Source organism: Lissotriton vulgaris, chromosome 3_2, assembly GCF_964263255.1.
Source record: "Lissotriton vulgaris chromosome 3_2, aLisVul1.2, whole genome shotgun sequence".
In the NCBI taxonomy this organism is placed as follows: Eukaryota; Metazoa; Chordata; class Amphibia; order Caudata; family Salamandridae; genus Lissotriton; species Lissotriton vulgaris.
The window spans coordinates 191941982-191964430 of record NC_141690.1 but is presented as its reverse complement, the minus strand read 5'-3'; the positions used below and the strand labels follow the sequence as shown (position 1 = coordinate 191964430).

Below are 22449 nucleotides of genomic sequence, written 5' to 3'. Positions count from 1 at the left end.
TATAGGGCGGACTTTACCCGAAGGTGTCAGAGCGCTTCACAATAGGAACAGAACTGATACATGAGAACATTACAAGTGAACAAATTACAAAAGCAAACGTTACATTAAATGAGGCAAAAGTGACAATCGTGAGCCAACAAAATACAATAGGTAGCAAACGGTGCATTACAGGAGGAAAAAGTGACATGTGTGCAGGTTACAAAAGCGTACAAAGTAAACATAGAGGTATAATACTGCAATATATGGAGGACACACAAACACCAAACATTACATAGGCAATGGTGGCACTTGTGCAAGTATCGAAAACAAACAAAATGTAAGAGGTAGAAAACAGTGTGTTACAAGAGAAAATTGACATGTGCATGTTACAAACGAGTACCAAACACAGTTAGAAGGATAATACTGCAAAGGGAGGGGGCGGCATTTTTCAATTCTCGCCTAGGGCGGCACAACACCTAGAAACGGCCCTGCCATTGCAGCGTTGTGATTGGCGGAGGAGAGGGAGGGAGTCTACCTTACCTTCATGACGAGAGCTGCATAATTGGAATAATGCAGGACGGCGGGAGCGGGAGTCGGGACCCGAGCTGAGGTGGCTGGCGGGAAGTTTTAGGAGGGGCCAGACACGAATTGAGAAGCCTGCTTGGTGGTTACATTGCCTGGGAGAGTGCACTGCTAGGGGGGCGGGTTGGAGCAAAGAAGGAAAGTAAACACAAAGTATGGCAGAGACCTTCTAACTGTGTTTGGTACTCGTTTGTTACATACACACGTCACTTTTCCCTTGTAACACACTGTTTTCCACCTCTTACATTTTGTTTGTTTTCGATACTTGCACAAGTGCCACCATTGCCTATGTAACGTTTGGTGTTTGAGTGTCCTCCATATATTGCAGTATTATACCTCTATGTTTACTTTGTACGCTTTTGTAACTTGCACACATGTCACTTTTTCCTCCTGTAATGCACCGTTTGCTACCTATTGTATTTTGCGCTCTGACACCTTCGGGTAAAGTCCGCCCTATATAAAAACGCATAAATAAGGTAAGGAGTCCTCTGCTCTTAAGTTCTGCACTGTGCACACTCTCTTCGTGCTTCCTTGACCCCCTCTCCCATGTCCTACTACTCCTCCAGGCTCCTCCAGCCTCGCTCACATGCAGGTACTCGGAGATCATAGATTCATTCCATCATCACCTCACCTCAGTCACAGGCCGTCACCTACCCAGCCGGACGTCGGACACTGTTTTTCCTCGTCTCCCCATTGTATTTCTTCCCCCCTCCACCCTATGTTTATGCTATGCTTTTGTAACTCATGTAACTATTCTTCAGCACCTATTTGGCCGTCACCTACACAGCTGGTCTTCTGACATTCATTTCCTCGTCTCCCCGTATGTGTCTCCTTCCCTCCCCCTCCTCCTCCCTCTTTTGATCCTTTGATTCAAACTGATGTAGCTATATAACCCGTAACTCGCTGATTCAACTGATGTAAATTACAAAACTGTTTGTACCTACATGGAGCCTGAGCAACCTTGAATGGAACAATGACGACGCCCCCTGAGCGAATACCAAATCTATTTGTACCTACTGTGGAGACCGAGCAACCTTGGCCGATGCCCGGTGGAGCTGTCATATGCAGCTATAGAGGAGTCTGGCCCCTTGGCCGTCACCTACCCAGCCGGTCATCTGACATTGTTTTCCTCTTCTCCCCGTTCATGTCTCCTTCACTCCCCCTCCCTCTGTGATTCTTTGATTCAAACGATTGTAACTATGTAACCTGTAACTCGCTGATTCAACTGATATAACTATGTATCCTGTAACTTGCTGATCCTCATGTAAAGCGCTCTGATACCTCCGGGTCTAGCCAGCGCTATATAAAACTTTGCAAATAAATTAATAATTAAATAAAATAAATGGTCCTCTCAAGGAAGGTATATTCATTTAGCGATCTAGTTCTGTGGTTATACTAAATCAGCAGCTACCTACATCATTATCATATGAAATCTCATTATCGATGTCATAACTACACTTTCACAATTGCCTTATTAACCATCTTGCTTTCTGAAATTTTCTTGAAAATGCACCATTTACCCCCTCTTTTCTCAAATATTTCTTGGGGGAGAAGGTTGAGCTTGCTTGCTCGCCTCAGGTCACTCATCAAGAACTTTTACACCTCACCACTTCTAAATGTCACCAGCCGCCACTGCCTGTAAGCCCCATGTAAATGGTACACGTACCCAAAGCCTGTAAATTAAATGCTACAAGTGGGCCGGCTGCATTCATTGTGACACCCAAAATGCCATTTCGACCTGCAAAATAAACTTTTTTGCAAGGCCTAAATCTTACTTTTCAATACAAACAAGTCCCACCTAAAGTAGCCCTAAATGCTTATATGGCAGAGTGCATTGTATTTAAAAATTAGGACAAGTTTTAGATGTCCTAGTAGAGAAAAACATCTAAAGCCGTTTTTCATAATTGCAAGTCCCGGGATAACATTGGGTTACTTTACTATATTTTAATGGTGATAACTTAAGTTTGGGAGCAGATAGGAAAATTATGTTTATTCTCGAATGAATTGTAATTTAAAACCCTCCTTAATGGTAAAGTCGGATTTTAAGTCACAGTTATGAATATGCAACTGTTTGAAAGTTGGCATTTTCTTGTCTGCCTTCTGCGAGTATCCTCAGTCACATGACTGGGATTAGCTTAGCTGTTGGTCTCTGTGTAGTCCTCCCAGTCCGCGAGACAAAGGGGGACTAGATGTTGGCAGGATGGGCCATCCTGCCAGGATGGTTGGGGCGGAGTCCCTTCCTGCCACACTTGCATTTCAAAGGGCTACCTCCAGCAGACACACAAAGGAACCTGACATCAGTCTTTTGTTATCCTAGACCACTTGTAGGCTTGGCAGCGAATGGATTGAACTTTCCAGAACCAGAAAAGGGAGTCTCCCCACTTCAAAAGCAGGAATCATGTATACATTTTGGGCCTCTTGAACCTCTCATCAAATCACTTTTGGACCTGTGGAAAAACGAATGCCATGCGTCTAGAGGTGCTGCCCTGCTGCCCGAGGACAGACGCGTGGGCTGTTCCTTGAACCCAGGTCCACCAGAGTGACTCCGAAGGTTAGCTGGCTAGCCTTCTGTATGAGCTACAGGGGCATAACAAGCTCCAGAGACCTGTCCTGCATAAGCCCAGCAAATAAGACCTGCAACTAGACCTGCCTCTGCACTGCTGGCGTCTGCTAAAGTGAGTTTCTGATCCCTTAGAAGTGCCTCCCTATGTCCTGGACCCTTAGCTTGCATCAGGGTGCACTCCTCTGTAAAGAAGGGTAAAATCCTAAAGTTTTGGGCTTTTTATGACTGGGACTCTGTTGTCTGGGACGACCGCCAATGTGAAGCTCCGGTGAACCCGACTCTGTGCAGGACTGCCAGAGACGACCGACAATGTAAGATCTGTACCTTCCGCTACAGCAACGACTGCCCACAGTGACCGGCAACGTGAAGCTTAAGCGACAGTCCGCGACACCGGACCAGATCATCGAGCTACAGCAATGACCAATCATGGCACTAGGACTGCTGTTCTCTACAGCGACGACCATCTGCAACACTCGCCCCTTGGCCTCCTCCACTGCAAACAGCACTCTTCACCTCAAAGTTTGAGAAGGTAGCTTTTTCAGCTGGACTAAGTTGGTCTCTGTATCCAGCCTAAGCTCTATTGTGGTCAGCCCAACCTTTGGACTTTCCTCCGGTCTAGCATTACCAGATGACTGCAAGTGGTGCTTTGTCTTTTTAGGCACTATACTTACCTAAAACTATGTCCGGTTCTACAGATTGGATTTGTGTAGTTCTAGTGCTATTTTATTTATTAAAATGTACTTATTTTCCTAAATTGTGGGATTTTTCTTGTGCTGTGTTTTTCCTTTATTACTGTTTGTGAGCTTCATAAATACTTTACACATTGCCTCTAAGTTAAGCCTGACTGCTTTTGTGACAAGCTACTGGAGGGTAAAGCACAGGTTCATATAATGTTTTTGTGTGATTCACCCTCACAATGATTGCGGCTGTTGCTTAAAAACCCTCAACAACAAAAAAACTATTTCTTACAATTGATTGCTAAGCTCCTCAACAAAAAAACTATTTCTAACAATTGATTGCTAAGGTTAACAGAGTGTGTGGTAGCTTCTAAATTGATATCCACCCCCATCATTTCAGGCAATCTATGTGCTAATATGGAAAGATTGCCAGTCTGGTCTTGCAACAACAGCTAATACACACTTCCGGTCAGTAAATGGTGCAAGCTGAAGGACGCAGACTGCATCCAACCTTCCTTTCAACCACAAAAGAAACAACAAGCATGTACCGCGGATCTCTGCAACACATTGACTAAAGCGTGAAGACATGAGACTGATTCTGCCCACAACAACATGGTAATATCGAAGAGTGATTGTGCATTTTAACCTGTGGGAAATGTTATATGAACCTGAGCCCAATTCATGCCTCTGCCAAAGACTCCAGAGGAACCTTTCAAAGAATATGGTAACTCGGAGGGAAATTGGGCATTGTGGAGCTGAAGAGTGTAGAGTCCACAAAGAGCGGTTGGGGGGACATATCATTATCAAGAATAACTCCCTATATTTGCAAATTTTATTGAGTATTATTTAGTTATGCAGTGTGATCAAAACTACTTTCTTTTACAAAGACACCAGCAGTGGGCTGGACATTGAATTATTGTGTCTGTTCTTTGAGTGTTCAGATCGTGCCTCCCACACCATTTACTTTAGAAGCCTGTGTCTGCTTTCCATTACTACCATGAGAGGCAAGTGCAAAAAGATTTATACAGTCTGGAGAACCATAGTAGGAGGGACATCAGGGCACCAGTGACAACCTACCTCACCAATGTTCACAAACATAGGGAGGTAAAAAAAAAAGAGTCAATATATGGGGGAATACGGGTGATGTGGGGTTGGTGCATGGCAAAGCAGCATAATGGGAAACAGAAACACAGAAATGGCTGGCAGTGTGCCAGGAACATTTAGAGGGGAGGCAAGGGGCATGACGTGGGAGTCTAGTGGGGTGGGTGCGCATAGAGTGGAACTGGATCGCACACATTGGCTATGAGGGATGTAGGGACACAGAGGAGAGGCAGAAGAGGCACTGTGGGCGGCACACATGCACTACTTCGAGAGAGGATGCGACTATGGGCGGTAGGGGTGTAAATAGAGGATGTAAGGGTAGTGAGCCACACAGAAGGACTGTAGTAGACACAGGAATATAGAAGTTCTGATGGTGTAGGCCAGGACAGCACACATAGAATCTGCACAAGTGAGGTTGCAGAGGGTGCAGGTGGTACACGAAACAGCTGTGAGGGGGCACGCAGAGGAGATAAAGCAGTTCGGATGGTCATATTGAGGGACACAAGGATTGGAATAGAGCCCACACACAAAGGTTGCAGTGGGGATGGGGCCACGCAGAGGGCCTGCAGCGTGACACATATACAGAGAGTGCATGCATGGGATGCCAATGGCACCAACAGAGGGGCTCTAGTGGGGTGGTGGGACACACAAAAGTGCCCCAGGAGTGTGAAGTAGCATCAAGAGTGGATTTGAGGTGGAACAGGGCAGAAGACAGGAACTGCAGTTGTACAGTGTCACACAGAGGGCTCCAAAGAGGCGGGGGTAAAGAGAGAATGGAGGGGTAGGCAACGGCAACAAAAAGGTGCAGCAGGAGGTGTGGGCTACATAGGAAGGTTGCAAGAGTGCTGAAATTGCACACAATAAGAATGCAAGAAAGTCAAGGATACATCCATCATTGTACGTCTACACAAACAACATCATACATCAGTTAATCAACTTCATATATCCACAAACCAAACCATAGGCCTTTTATTCGGTCCTGACACCTCTCTCTGGGGCCCTAAGCACTGGCCTCAGGAAATGGGTCCCCTGCCGATTCCATCCACCAAGGCTCGCAACCTGGGAGTTACATTTGATAACCAACTGTCCATGAAGCAGCATGTTGTGAAAGTCCCAGCCACCTGTACTAATATCATGCGGTGGCTGAGAAAAATAGCATGGATGCTTCCGCCAGATACCCAAAGAACTGTGGTCCAGGCTTTAGTAACCTCCAGGTTAGATTACGGCAACGTACTCCTCCTTGGGGCTAGCAAGGAGGTTATACGTAAACTACAGGTGGTGCAAAACATGGCAGCTCGCCTGCTCTGCAACCTGCCCAGAACTGCCTCTGCCACTGTTTCCCTGCGCAGCCTTCACTGGCTGCGCATCGAATCAAGAGCAAAATTCAAAGCCCTCTGCTATATGCACCGGATTAAAACAGGCAACTCCCCCCCCTACCTCTCCAGTATAGTTCACCCGTACTGTCCAGTGCGTACCCTCAGATCCTCCTCTCTTGGCACCTTCTCCGTGCCCCGTTTCAAACGCACCAGAGCTGGTGGTCGCTCTTTTTCTTATCTGGCGCCATCACTCTGGAACACACTCCCCATCTCTTTGCGCTTTGAATCTTGCTACCTGAAATTCAGGAAAGGCCTGAAAACCTGGCTTTTCTCTGTCTAATTGTCTCCCACCTTTGTCTCCCTGCCTCTTTTTCTCTGTTAGCGCCGGGAAACCCTAGGGTATCTGTGCGCTCTACAAACTCAAATATAATAATAATAATAATAATAATAGGCGAATACACCTACCACTACACATCAACACATCTATTATCATAGACCACTGCATTATGTATACAGAGTTCCAAAATCGTCTAAAAGGAAAATTCAAAATAAATAAAAGCTAAAAATATTTCAGTGGTGTTTCACGATCACACAGTTATACTCCAGCCATCACAGGCTTCATAGTTGTAGAACCCACATTTTGAAGGATAGACTTGGGTTGGAGGAAGAGATAACAAGGGAGGAAGTTATCGAGGCGATAAAGGATCTAGCTATAGTGAAAGCCGTAGGACCAGATGGCGTCCCGTTGGAAGTATACAAACATCTACAGGATATAATAGTTCCCCTATTAACGGATCTATTTAACGGGATAGTCTATACTATGGATATCCCTAACTCATGGAAGGAAACAAACATTGTGGTATTCCATAAAAAGGACAAACCTAAGGATGACCCCGGAGCCTATATGTGTGTGTGTGTGCTTCGATTTATATAGCGCGCTTTAACCCAGGGGCCTCAAGGCGCTTGCTTAGGGAACCCGTCCTGGTATTCCCCTGTGAGATACCCCGGCCGGGTATCCACAAGGTGAAAGCCAGGCATCCCGCCGCGAGGGGCCGTAGTGGAGATTAAGCAAGCTATTGCCCAGAGTCGCAGAGTGTGACCTCGTGAGTCGAGTAGGCACCAGAGCGAGAATTGTGGACTCCGTGGAATATTTGAGCCCGAGACCCGCCGAGGCGGGGAATCGAACCCTGGTCCACGGCCGATCTCAGCTTCTGGGTCTGCCGCCTCTAACCACTGAGCCACGCTTCTCCACTAGAGACCAATATCCCTCATAAACTCAGATACAAAGATCTACGTCAAGGTTCTAGCTAATAGGCTGGGGAGTGTCGTTGCGGGCCTGGTGTCCCCTTGGCAGCCTGGGTTTATCCCGGGTCGGGGAACAACGGACCATGTGAGACGGGTAATCACTCTATTTGATATACATGCTGCCGGGGGGATGGGATGGCGATGAACCTCCTCATCGCCAAGAAGGCATTCGACCGCGTTACCTGGCGGTTTTTATGGGGGATATTGGTACAAAGGGGCTTTGGTCCTAAAATAATTAGTGCAATCAAAGCAATGTATCGCGAACCCAAGGCTCGGATTCAGATGATGGGGGGAAGCTCAGAAGAGATTTTAATATCCCGTGGGACCCGACAGGGGTGCCCATGCTCCCCAATACTATTTGCCCTCTATATAGACCCGATGGTGCGGAGAATTCTAGGTTGTGAGGCAATTTTCCCAGTAGTATGCAGGGGCTACGAGACCAAAATCCTGGCATATGCCGATGATCTGGCTGTAATAACGTCCAATCCAGCCTGCAATAATAGCTCTTACGGATATGGCTAGGGACTTTTAAAAATACTCTGGCTACCATCTCAACGAAATTAAGACACAAATACTCTGTACTAACAATATGGCAAGACAGGATGGTAGATGGGTCGATTCAGCAATATATCTAGGGATTAGGATAACCCCGATAGTCAATCTAATAATTGACGAGAATTTTGGTCCACTGGTTGCCGCCATAACGCAGAAGCTAAAAAGAATAGACACTATCCATTTGTCTCTAATTGGGCGCGTGAATGTACTGAAGATGTCCATGCTACCAAAAATTATCTATCTCTTCCGCTCAATTCCGCTTCTGGTGGGTGAGGGGTGGATAGAAAGTATAGAAGTAGTATTTTCAAATTTCCTCTGGTCGTATGGTAAAATTAGAAGGTCCCTAAATTATCTATTACTCCCACAAGAGAGGAGTGGATTGGCAGCTCCCAATATCAGATTATACCAATGGGCATGCGTTATGAGCCAGATGGCAATATTATTTGATACTGCCCCTAACACACTCAGTCCTTAGATCCTCCCTCTATTTTCGAACTACTAATGGGACGTGATGCTCAAGGACTGCTGTTACGCCGAATAGAAAGAGGGTATTATAACAGAACTAAATACATAATTATGGATGGAATCTGGAAAATTTGGAAAGCTATTCAAAAGGCATTAATAATTCCTAAAATAAACTACTATACACCATTGTGGGACTCTAAAGTTTTTCCTCAATTCGGCAATGATAGGATGGGGCTATTTGGGAACAACAAGGAATAAGAATAATGGGGGACATCTTTGATAAGGGTACAGGGAATTTAATCGCTTTTACTGATATCCAAGCTAAATTTGGTATTCCCTCTACTCACACGTTCAAGTATCTTCAGATTAATCAAACACTGTATGGTATCAGACCACGCATTCGTCCAGGGGGGAAAATCACAATAATTGAGTACCTGTTGAAAGATGTAGCGCGTATTAAGATAATTTATAAAACCCTAACAGACTCAATTTCAGATGGTGTGGATAAAGTCGAATCGTCATGGATGATGAAATTAGGGGACCCTAATTTTGATTTAGATAAGGCACTCCAGCTAGCGAATAAAGCGTTTCGTTCTACCAATTTGAGAGCACAACATTATAAAGTACTCTTTAATCTGTACTTTACTCCAGCTAAGCTCTTTAATTGGGGAATAAAGGAAGATGACAAATGTTGAAGATGCCAGAAGGGACCCGCCAATCTAATTCATATGTTCTCTCAATGTAAAAAAAATGAGGGGAATAGGTGTAGAGATAGAGAAGTTTCTGGGGCTGCTGGATGTTCAGGTAAATTTATCCCCTACACTCATGATATCTGGTCTTGGTAATAATCCTGATTTAGAATGGGATAAGGAGGCCTTTGTATTTATATGTGTAGCAGTCCTTCGGATCCTGGTGGCAGCAGGATGGAAGGATAATACTGCACCTACTTTTAAAATGTGGCTGGCCAGGTTGCTAGGCATTCACAACATCGAAACTGCTCTCTATAAAAGAAGGGGAAGAAAGGTGAGGGAGTGGGGCCTTTCTGTCTGGGCTCCCCTCGCTTTGTGGAGACAAAACCCTTGATTGGTTAATAATATATCTGTATCTGTATATATATATATATATGCATTTCTCCTCTAAAGCTTATGCTATCTTTGATCCTTACACTAAGCAACTATGAATTATATATTTTGGATTTCCCAATGTTTGAATAATCTGATGCTGATAAATATGTTTCTCAATACATATGATTTTCTCCTCGAAGACTTATCCTGTTTTGGTACCTTATGCTAAGCAACGAAGAATCGTATATTCTGATATATCAATCCTTAATCAATCTTAAGTAATGTATTGTACCAGGTAAACTGAAAATATTTTTTTTTAATTAAAAACAAGGAACTATTTTGCTACTAGTGGTAGTTTTAGGCTGGCTGATGGGATATCATGGTCCACAGTGTTAAATTCTGAAGTCAAATCCAAGATAAAACCACAGCCAGCAGGACTTTGTCAGCTTTCTGTATGATGCAATTCAATGAAATACTTATAACTCTGGCTCAGCCTCTTAACCATGATAACACACAGACTACCAGCCATAAAGCAGCTGACAATAACTGAGGTTAAATTTAACTGGGAAACCAATGTTTATGCACTTCTGGAGGAGTACTTTTTTAAAAGTGAAAGCTGCACCACTGGAAGCACAGAATGGGAGAATACCGTTGGAAAAACATGCAGCTGATCAATCACTGGCATGCTTTGGCTCATATGTAAACCTTTGTATTGGAGTGATTGACAATATTATCACACAGTTCCTGTGAAGCAGGTGCTGTCACAGAGTGTCAGGCAGAGAGAAGGCATGAGATTCCTTGAAATGAAAACTTAAATTGGTTAAATATTGAGTCAGTACAATCATACCAATATTTATGGTTTGCTTCTGTACGGCTTGGTGGTAAGCTTGTAGATGCTATTTGTACACTTGTTTTTCTATATCCCCACACTTCTCTCTACACTTTTCCTACAAGTGACCGTTTTTTTGTTTACATAGCTTTGGTTATTCTGGGACCCAACTGGGTGTATAATACCCCACTCTGACTAAAGGCTATGATCTAAATTAAGTGCAATCTTACTGATGCCCGATGGAGATACCTGTTTAGCTACTGGGGTGATGGGCTGTGGATTCCCTCCTCGGACGTCACCTACCCAGTCGGTATTTGGGCAGACTTCCTTTCATCTCTCCTGCCGTCTTTTCCTTCATCCTCCCCTTCACACTTCCCCCTCCCACCTCCTCTCTATTTGTCTCACCTTTCTTTCCTCTCGCAATTTGTTGCTTAATTTTTGACGTAATGTGTATTTGTTTTCATTCTCAGTAACATTGTGTAGCCTAATGTAAAGTGCTCTGATACCTACGGGTCTAGGCAGCACTATATATAACTCATAATTAACGTTCCTCTGAACGTCTGATGGTCCTCTGACAACGCCCCATGGGCGTCAAAACTGTTTGTACTCACCTGGATACAAGAGCAACCTTGTCCGATGCCCGGTGGAGCTGTCATATGCAGCTAAAGAGGAGTGTGGCAATGGTTTCACCCCCTCGGCCGTCACCTACCCAGCCGGACAGCTGTCATTGTTTTCCTCGATTTTCCTGTTGTGTATTCCCTCCCTGCCCTTCCTCCTCCCCCTGTGACTCTTTGATTTAAGTGATGTAACAAGTTAACTTGTAACTCGCTGTAACCTATGTAAAGCGCTCTGATACCTCTGTGTCTAGTAGCACTTTATAAAACTTTTCAAATCAAATCAAAAGTGCAGTGAACAGAGACACCAGAGACAGTAGATTTGAATGTAAACTTGCCTTTTGTCTCTTTATTCCAGGAAAACCTTTAAATCACTTTTCATGGTTATTTTGCCTTGCACTAACCCTCAATGGCAACAAGGCTGTGGTCTGACCAAACCATTGGCTGCAGCTTGATATTGCCAGGCGTTAAGCACTTAGATTGTATTGACTTGTCAGTCAAGCACATCCACTATGCAGGATTGCTCTTCAAACATCAGCATAAGCATGTTTTGACAATACCCCAAAATTCCTCTTCATTGAGGCAATGCAAGGAAGTAAATTGTGTTTAGTATTTCTTACATAAAATTATGTAGGTGAACTTATATTACTGATATTCCTACCTGCCAAAATCTTTATAAGTGGAAGTTCCAATGTGCAAAAAAGTTTCCACAACCCCTGAACCTGTACGATACAAAAGAAGACAGCATTTTTAATTTTGAGTTAACATTCGTGTGAGCATACGTAAAAAAAAACACTGGCACTATTTAACCGTAATGTCCAACTACGGATATATATAGTATGTTTATATTCATTTTTGTACAATGGTCGACAAATCACACCAAGGCCATTTCTCTACACTCAAATGATGTTACATTAGTTTTACGTTTGCTCTCACAGTGAACGATGTATGTTTTTTCCTACAATATGTCAATATTCAAGCAACAGTTAATGAGGGCTTTTTTTTAGGTCCAGCATACTCGACGACAACTCAGGACTTCGGAGCGCACGCTTGCACCTCCTCGGAACCGCGCTGCAAGACGCTCTGCAAACCACAATATAAGGTACTTTTGTTCAGTGGGCCTAACTTGGTCTCTGTAGCCAGCCTGCACTCCATTGTGGTCGGCCTCAACTTGCGACTTACAACCAGTCGGCGTGATCAGATAACCACAGTTGGCTCTTTGTGCCTCCAGTCACTATTTTTACTTGAAACTTTGAAATTACATATGTGCTGTTCTACTGTCTAGATTGTTGTTGTTTTGGTCTCAAATAATGTATTACATTTTAATCAAATTTTTTTTATTTGGTGTAGGAATTTTCTTGTGTTGTGTTTTCACTTTATAACTGTTTGAAGTGCTGCATAAACACTTTACAGATTGCCTCTAAGTCAAGTCTGACTGCTTTGTGCCAAGCTACCAGAGGGTTAAGCACAGGTTAATTTGGAGGTTGCTTGTGTTTCAACCGGACAGAGATTGTGGTTGCTCCCTCCCAACCAGTAACACAATTTCCAAAAGCGTTAGATATCATTCTTAACCTATGTGTTTTAAATGTTGTACCAGTCATCACCTTGTAAACGTATCATTACTAATTACGGTGTATCTTGGCTAATCTTAAGTGTCAAAATCTACAAGCTAACGTGGAGTGGGCTCACAGGAGACTCCTACTACCAGGCGGAGAGAGTATGTCTTACGCATGCACATCACCTCTTTCCTAAGTTTCTTTGCATTTTCCTTTACAGACTCTTTTAGAGTAATGCTGATACATATCCTCTCCAGCACAACCCAACCAAACACCTCTCCAGTAATCACTTAAGAACTCGGCATTCTGCAGACAGAGCACACAACTCAACATTCTTCTCATCACTTGCATTCACGAAATGCACTTAAAGTGAAATAATAGTGCTTAAAAGTTAATGTGACCAATGGATTCTAAAAAGAGCGTAGCGAAAAGGAGACAGCAGTAATAAAAAAACGGAGCCAGTGTGGAGGTCTGGTTGCTCATGGGTGCTCAAAAGGAGACCTGATCAATGTTGGATGATAGCAGTGGAAACGATGTATAAATGCTTTAATGAAATCTCCTGCCCAAATGTTCTTTTCCTATTCTTAACAGTGCTCACCCCTAATTCTGTAAAATAAGTTTTAAAGGAAAAGGGCAACTCAATATTCCACTGAGAGCTTGGGTAAATGTACTATAATAGGTAAGAATGCTTGCAAGGGATTAATTTACACATGTATATTTAACTGATTTGTATACAATTCAATATGTCATCAACAACGCAATTCAAATATATTTAAAAATAAATTAAAGAGAACATGATTGTTTTGAAGAGAGGAAAAAAAATTCTAAAGCAGGTGTGTATATTCATAATTTTTATTTTGAAAAAGATGGATTTATAAATACAAAAAGGTTCACAAAAAACGAATCTCAAAATACATTTACATTGGCTATTGTTAAATTACATACAACTTTAGAGACCATGTGACAATGTACCAGATGTCCAAACCCTATATCCAGTACTTAAACCTGTCCAGCGTGCATAACTGGGCTATAAGCAACGCATTAAAGCAATTACTTTAGAGTAAATTGGACAGTACGTCGACATTTCGGTCTTTGCCGCTGTGAATCAATGAGGCCATCTTCAGGACTATGAATATTTCTGGAAGACCCCTCCTATAGATTGTCAAAGAATAAAATAACTAACAACCTTCAAACAATCAAAATGAAGCACCTGCAGTAAAAAAAGCTAAATATGCTAGAACAGTGTGCAAAGTAAAGACCCGATACCCTAATTAAAAGAGTCATTGTCATTATAGAAAAGGTATTTACATAAAATAAATGTTTAAGTAGGGACCACCACTCTAGTCAGGATAAACAAGATACACACTAAAAGATAACTTGTGCTCACCCTCTGGTACATTGACACAGAGCAGTTAGGTTTATTTAAAGAGGCAATGTGTAAAGTACTTGTGCAACACACACACACACAGAGTAAGACAATGGAAACACCACAAAAAGACTCCACAGGTTTAGAAATATAGAGAATAATTTTATAAATAAATCAAGATCAAAACAACAAAAATCCAATAAGTAAAAGTCGAGATTATGAATTTCTAAAGAATAAAAAGAGTTCTAGTGCTTAGAAGCAATAAGCGCCTATAAGGGTTATCTGGTCACTCTGGGCCATGGAAAAGTCAACAATTCAGGCTGACCGCGATAGAACGCAGGCCGGGGACAATAGCTACCCATTCCCAGGGAACAGAGTACCTTGATCCTCGTTGCAACAGGAAGATGCAGGGTGCAGTCAAATGATGCATCTATGTCGGGCCCACAGTCGAGGTGATGCAATGATTTTCTTCATGCAGTGGCGGCAAAGTGTCGGCTCCATTGATGAAAGCGCTGGTTCTTAGTGCAGTGGTTATGAAGACAATGTCATGGGTTAGTCCATGCTGGAGGGGGTGATGCGTCGATCTTCTCCACGCAGTGGTGGCGATGCGTTGGTTCCAAATCTGTGGTTCTGGATGCAATGTAGTGGTTCCCGAGTGCGATGCACCAATTGTAGTCACGCAAGAGGGTTGGCACGCCAGTTTTGCTACATGCAGACTAGAGATGGGTCGATTTCTCTGATTCAAGTATCTGGGTACACTTCCAGTGAACCAGGCACAGGAGGAAGGGTAGAGACTTTGATGGCTCTGAGACTCAAGCAACAAAAGGCAAAACAACAAGCCCTTGGTGATCACTTTGGTTGTATGGCAGAGTTTAGCTCTCTGCAACAGGGTCAGAGAGCAGCAGACAGAAGGCAGCACAACAAAAAAGCAGGCTTTCCAGGTCAGCAGTCCAGCAGAGTGTCAGTCCTTGCAGCACAGCAGTTGTCAGAGTCTAGTTGTAGGTCCAGAAGTGTCTGTCTTGGTAGGGTCAGAGGCCCAGTAATTATATCCAGTTGTACCTTTGAAGTGGATGTGATTTCAAAGCTCCGCCCTGCATAGTGATCGCGAGGGTTGCTATCAAGGAAGCACCTATTGCGGTCCTGTCCAAACTGGTGTGACTCCAGTGTACAGCCTGACGAAGCGGGAATGCATGATGCCACCCTGCAAACCCAGCGGCCACGCCCTGATTTGCTGTCAGCTAGGGAATCGCACACCCACGGCTTCCAGCACCTCCCAGGGCCTGCACACATGTGCCTAGGTCACAGAGAAAGCTATTTTTGAAGAACAAAAGTGACATGGTCTGTTCAGACAATAATACAGGAGGCCGGCTGGTGGTCTGTGAGTCTTTGGGCACACTGCACAGGCAGGTCATAGTGCCAGGGACAATAGACTATGCCTGATTTATATTTGGGGTGATTTGATTGCATTTGCATATCCAGTGCCATGGCGGATGGTGACAATGAAGTGCATGCACAGGGCCTGCCTCTGGGGCTTGCTCCCCAGCAACACTCACTGGTAAGAGTTTTTCAGCACTTCAGTTAACTCATTGATCCTGACAAGGCTGCGCCCAGTTGGAAGGCGTGTGTAGGAAGGCTAAATAATTATTTCAGAGCTACCTGTGAGAAATATGGTGCAGTCAACAACTCGCTGCTACTTCACTATGCGGAGGAAGAGATCTAGAGATTGTTTGAACATCTCCCTAAGACAGGAGCAACGCCCTGGGTATCGTTGATGGTGATTGTTGAAAAGCGAAAACAGCCCAACAAGGTACATTTGTGCATTGACATACGCCTCTTGAACAAGGCCATCAAAAGGGAGAGACACATCATTCCCACATTGGACAATATAATTGCTGACCTAAACGGAGCCAGGTGGTTCTTGAAACTGGACCTCAACGCTGGATATCACCAACTCTAGTTGGCTGAAGGGAGACAGAGTATCAACATTTTCTATGCACCTGGGCCTTCAATGTTACATGCGGCAAAATTTTTGAATATTGCCCACAGTGGAGGTATTTCAGAATGCGATCAGGTAGGTGCTATCCGGCGTGCTAGGTATAATGAATGTCAGTGGCGACATTTTTATTCACTCTGCAACAGCAGAGGAACATCATCAGCTCTTGAGGGCCACTTTGAGGCATCGGTGTGAACTCTGAATTACTCTCCATTGAGAGAAGTGCTCTTGATTGAATTTATTGGATATGTCTTCACTCAGGAGGGAGTACAGGTTGATCTGAGAAAATTGAATGGAATCAGGCAGGTGGTCCCCCGCACCATGCAATGCCTCGGAGATGCCCAGTTTCTTGGGGATGACCACTTACTGTGGCCAATTCATCTCCAGCCTGGAGACCATTGCGGAGCCCACGAGGGCACTGATGAAAGCCCAACTGAAAAGGAGGCATTCCAGAAGGAGAAGTTAGCACTTCTAAGTTAGGCAACAATGGCATATTTTGATCAGAAGAAAAGAATGGAGCTGGTGGCCGATGCAAGACCTGTGGACCTTGGGGCAGTGCTCACGCAAGAACCTCTGGTTTTCGCAAGTAGAGCACTAAAGCTGACGGAAGTAAGGAATGCATAGATCAAGAGGGAGGTTCTTGCTATAAAGTGGGAGTGTGTACATATTTTTATTTATATCGGTGTGGGCGAACATTCTGAGTGGTCGCTGATCATCAGCCACTGTACAATTGTTCCGGTCAACAGTTCCCCCTCCTCCAGCTCAAATTGAATGATGGGTGGTTCGAAGTGATCTACAGGCAAGGGTAAAAAAAACTGCTGATTTTCTATTGCAGCATCCGTGCTAAGCCAACAGTGAGATGGAGCAGGAGGCCAGCCAAACAGAAGAGTACATCCGCCTGGTGACTCAATGGGCCTGTTCAAGGGCATTGAGTCTTCCAGAGATTGGTGAAGCAACTGCTGGTGACCCAGTGCTCAAGACGTTTCTAGAGACACTGGAACAAGGGTCTTGGCACTCCTTTTTCAGGATGCAAACAGTTGGAGTGAACCATACAAAGAGCACCTCGCGCAATTAAGGTAGGTTCTGGCACTAGCTCAGTGTCACCTGAGAGGGTCTCTTCTTGTGGGGCCACAGACTCGTCATTACTGAGAGTCTGACATGACAGGTGGCCATCAGGGGATGGCACAAACAAAGTTTCACCTACAAGGGATGGTATTGTTCTATGAGCCTAAGGCGTTGGTGGATGACCTTGTATGGCAGTGTACCGCACGTCAAGTCACTAGCAGCCCTGAAGAATCTGCATCGATCGTAACGAAGGAACCTTGTGACACTCCATGGTATAATGTTAGCATGGATTTTGGTAATTTCTGGGATGGAAGGATCACCATGGTCCTCATGGACAGGCATTTGAAATACCCCATCGTGGAGTGTATCCGTCGCTAGTGTCTGCAAACAGACACTAGCGACTAGCGACGGACAATGGACCGCCGTTCCAGGGATCTGAGTTCCAGGACTTGCTCTGCCACCTAGGCATACTGCAATGCCAAATCACACCACAGTGGCCACAAGCAAATGGAGAGGTCAAGCGGTTCATGTGGACATTAAACAAAACCCTACGAATTTCCACACATGAAGGTGTAAACCTGGAACTTCGCCTACATAGGTTCCAGAGGGAATACCGCAGGATGCTGCACTGCACCAACTAGTGTCCCAGATGACCTCTCATGCCAAAGGGTTACAGGCATGACACCATTTGTGTACACCGGGGATGGACTCAACCAGAGAATGATCCTGAAGGCAACCAAACCAGGCAGGTGCAGAACAGCACAAGAACCGGGCATATGGAAGGTGGTGAGAGTGGAAGGCAAGATGGTGTCGGCTCCAAAAGGTGAGGAGACAGTAAGTCGGAACTTTTCGTGGTTCAAAAAAGTGGATGTAAGACATGGACCTCAAGACTAACAACAGTGTGGTGAACAATCTAGGGGGCAGGTAGGGGCACCTGATAGAGCCCCAGGGAGAAAGGAAACAAGAAGATGGCTCGGACCAATCCCGAAATCAGAAGTATGATCTAAGGCCCCATGTCTAGCCGAATCAAAGATTCAAGGACTTTTCAAGTGAGATCCACGCTGAAGAATCGGAGCAAAGTGGGGAAGGGATGTAGTGAGCCACCAGGCCACTGTTGGGCTTACCCATGCCCTGAATGTTATGCATCACATCATCTGGCCAGGCGTGGCCAGAGACTATAAATAAAAGGGCTTGAGACAGCACGTGGTCTTTTGCCTGTACTATATATTCTGTGCTGGATTTGCTCATTTGGTTGAGTGGAAGGCCAGCACAGGCACAGACAGATTAGTTAAAAGCAGGGATGACACAAGCACAAGAGCACGGAAACTGGAAAGCCAAACAGGAAGGGGGTAATCAAAACAAACTATACCATGGAGTTCTGCTAAGTGAAACGATGGACCGGTGACTCCAAGGCAATGTTCCTATTGGAGATCTCCATCCCTACTGAGTGGCATTTGCAGCATTCAATTCAGCATGCATCTGTGTTACGATCCCAGATTGAAGATACATTTGACAGAGGTGAAAAAGCACTAAAATCTCCAGAATGTCTACTGAACTTATCTGATGTGTTAAACCTGGCAGCCCTATTCATCCTACTGCTATTTTATTATAGACGGAATGTCAGCAGACATTTCCATATCAGTGCTCTGCCAATAGAGGGTGCAGCTCCAAACAAGGTGGATAAAAGGCATAGGTGTATTGTGTTCCACTATTCCCCAGGATGCAGGAGTGTGAAGAAGTACACACCCGCGGGCCACCTTTAGTGGGTGCGCCCGGTATGACACAGGACCCAAGGATATAAAATAAAGGTGGGGCATAATGATTGGCAGTCACGTAGCAGCTCTCTAATTTATATTACGTGTGTATGTGTCCTCATCATTTCTAGGCTTTACAGCCCCAGGGCCTTTAGGACACACTGTGGGCCACCACTACACTGGCAACGAGGCAGGTTGTATACCCCGCTGCCACCAAAGAACTGTGTACCCTGACGACCGCGCATGGCCTCCAGCCGCCGTGCCCCATGTGCAAAGCCCACCACCCACTGGCTTGGGGTGCCTGTTTATTGTGGGCGTACTCTGCTCCTCAGCCCCCGCCAGGGAGTACAGTGAGCTCCTCAGCTGGGTGCCCCTGCCAGCCACTGGGGATCAGCAAAACCCGCATCCTCTGAGTCACAGGACGGGCAGCGCCTGACACCCACACAACCTGGTCATGTCCCTCTTCCCTGTGCAGTGGCCGTCACTATGAGGAGGCAGCCATCACAGACGGACTCCAGCACGCCCAAAAAGGAAGAGCGTGTCTCCCCACGTGGAGGTTGGACAGGGCATGGCTCCCTCTGCCACGGCACCACCGCCAGATGGTACGGCGAGTTGTGCCCAAGGACTATCATTCCCCCTGGGAGATTGCAGCGTCATGCCTCATGGGTTCCCATTAACAAAATATCAATAAAAAAGCACAGAATAATGTGAGAGTGAATTACAGGTAAATCACTACCAGTCAGTGCTGGACAGAGCAGGCTTCTAGTCCGAGGCTACCATTTTTAACTGCTGCATGAAGATGTGATGCACCCATTTCACCACTACTGCCATAAGCAGGACACCAAAAGAGAACTCTGTTGCCCTAGCCCGCAGGGGGGCAGTGCCAAAGGGCACAGCCCAGGATCACCTCCCTCAGTCTGGCGGCTGTTCTTTTGCCCACACAGGGGAGACAGCATTTGTGCCGCAAAACACCCAAGGAGGCCACATCTCATTCTGTCATGTGGCCCATAGGGACATTGTGGTTTTCACTAAGTTAGCATGAGCACATTTCAGCTTGCCTGCTGCTTTGCGCACATTATTATAGTCTTTATTTTCTGTAATATTTTCTATAGCTGCTTTCACATGAGAACTCATCGCTGTGTTCACTCTCTGCATGTTCCTGGGATTTTGACTGAACATTATGTGCAAGGTCGAGCAACAATGCCCCTTGTTATCTTGTTCTAGCCAGGCCTTAGCCCTTAGACAAAACAAAGAGAGGCAGCTGTTGTTCGGACAATGTACTTGGGTTTTTAGTGGAATACACGAATAGGTAGCACACACTTGGAGAAGGACCTTTCCAGGGAGAGGAGTGAGACAGGATTACAGGATAATCATTAATCAAGCATAAGAAAAATAAAGAAGGCAAATCACTACCAGTCAGTGCTGGACAGAGCAGGCTTCTGGTCCGAGGCTACCATATTCCACTGCTGCATGAAGGTGTGATGCGCCCATTTCACCACTACTGCCATAAGCAGGACGCTTGCTGTGGCTCACTGGTTAGAGGCGGCAGACCCGGAAACAGAGGATGGCCCGGGACCAGGGTTCAATTCCCGACGCGGCAGGGTTGTGGACCAGGGTCAGCGGACTTGATAATTCTCGCCTCGGTGCCTACTCTAACCAGGGATCACACTCGGCAACTCTGGGCATTAGCTTGCCTCATCTCCACAACGGCCCCCCACATACGCCAGGGATGCCTGGTTTCACCTTGGAGATACCCTGTAGGGAACATCTCACAGGGAAAGCCAGAACGGGTTCCCCAGCGGTCTACAGCGCGGAGATACCCCATGTGGGGTGATTCAGGCGCTTTACAAGACATCATTACATTACATTACAGGACGCCAAAAGAAAACTCTGCTGCCCTAGCCCGCAGGGGGGCAGTGCAAAAGGGCACCACCCAGTTCAAGTTCGAGAATTTATATAGCGCACTACTCACCCATAGGGTCTCAAGGCGCTTGGGGAGGGGGGTCATTTATTTATCAAATATCCAGGTTTTAAGTTCTTTTCTGAAGGAGATGTGGTTCTGTGTAAGGCGTAGGTGAGTGGGGAGAGAGTTCCAGGTCTTGGCCGCTAGGTAGGAGAAGGATCTACCTCCCATGGTGGATCTTTGGATACGCGGAACTGCTGCGAGGCCTTGACTGGAAGATCTTAGTTGGCGGGTGGGCGTGTAGAAGGTTAGACGAGTGTTGAGGCATTCGGGCCCTAGTTTGTAGAGGGCCTTGTGTGCGTGGGTGAGGAGACGGAATGTAATTCTTTTGTTGACGGGAAGCCAGTGGAGGTCTCTCAGGTGGCATGTAATGTGATCTTGGCGAGGGATGTTCAAAATGAGTTTCGCTGATGCGTTTTGGATGCGTTGGAGTTTTTTCTGTAAATTGGCTGTTATTCCGGCGTAGAGGGTGTTTCCGTAGTCTAGTCGACTCGTAACCAGTGCGTGGGTGACGGTCTTTCTTGTCTCGGTGGGGATCCAGTGGAAGATTCTTTTGAGCATACGGAGTACGTTGAAACAGGAGGATGATACGGCGTTGACTTGTTTGGTCATCGAGAGTGAGGAGTCTAGGATAAAGCCAAGGTTGCGTGCGTGGTCTGTGGGTATGGGTGCTGAGCCCAGATCCGAGGACCACTACGAGTCGTCCCAGGCAGAGGGGGATGATCCTAGGATGAGCAATTCTGTTTTGTCTGAGTTAAGTTTTAGGCGGCTGTGTTTCATCTATACGGCTACTTCTTTCATGCCTTCGTGAAGATTGTTTTTGGCGGTCTTGGGGTCTTTGGTGAGGGAGAGGATCAGCTGGGTGTCGTCAGCGTAGGAGATGATGTTAAGGTTGTGTTGACGCGCGATGGAGGCGAGTGGACTCATGTAAACGTTGAAGAGGGTGGGACTGAGTGATGATCCTTGTGGTACACCGCAGATGACTCCAGTGGCTTCTGATTTGAAAGGGGGAAGTCGGACTCTGAGTTCTTCCAGCTAGGAACGAGATGATCCAGTCCAAGGCTTTTCCTTTTATGCCGATGTTGCTAAGTCGTTGTATGAGGGTGTTATGGCAGACAGTGTCGAAGGCGGCGGAGTGGTCGAGTAGAATGAGGGCCACTGTTTCTCCGTTGTCCAGTAGTGTACGGATGTCGTCTGTTGCTGCGATGAGGGCGGTCTCGGTGCTTTGTTTGGCTCGAAATCCGGATTGTGAGGGATCGAGGGAATTGTTGGATTCGAGGAAGGCGGCGAGTTGGCTATTAATGGCTTTCTCGATGACTTTGGCCGGGAATGGGAGGAGGGATATGGGGCGGTAGTTTTTAAGTTCAGATGGGTCTGCTGTGGGTTTTTTCAGGAGGGCGCTGACTTTGGCATGTTTCCAGCTTTCTAGGGAGGTAGCAGAGTCGAAGGAGCAGTTGATGACATCACGGAGATGGGGTGCGATGATGGAGTCTGCTTTGTTGAAGATGTGGTGGGGACATGGGTCGGTTGGCGAGCCAGAGTGGATGGAATTCAGGAGGCGGATGGTGTCTTCAGTGGTGATTGGGTTCCAGGCGCTGAGGTTGTTAGAGGACGGTTTAGGGTCAGAGGGGGGTAGAGAGGATTGTTCGTTGGAGCTGTTTTCGAAGCTGTTATGTATGTCGGCGATTTTGTTGTAGAAGAA

At 45.7% G+C, this 22449-nt stretch overlaps 1 protein-coding gene across 1 annotated transcript in view; it reads right to left on the bottom strand.

Moving 5' to 3' along the window:
* The window catches only part of POLN (DNA polymerase nu), a 2377116-nt gene that overhangs the window by 1360598 nt on the left and 994069 nt on the right, over window positions 1–22449 (bottom strand). Inside the window, exon 11 of the mRNA XM_086964459.1 lies at window positions 11712–11772. Within this exon, the coding sequence (XP_086820585.1) occupies window positions 11712–11772 (61 nt within the window). The remainder of the gene's footprint in view (window positions 1–11711; window positions 11773–22449) is intronic.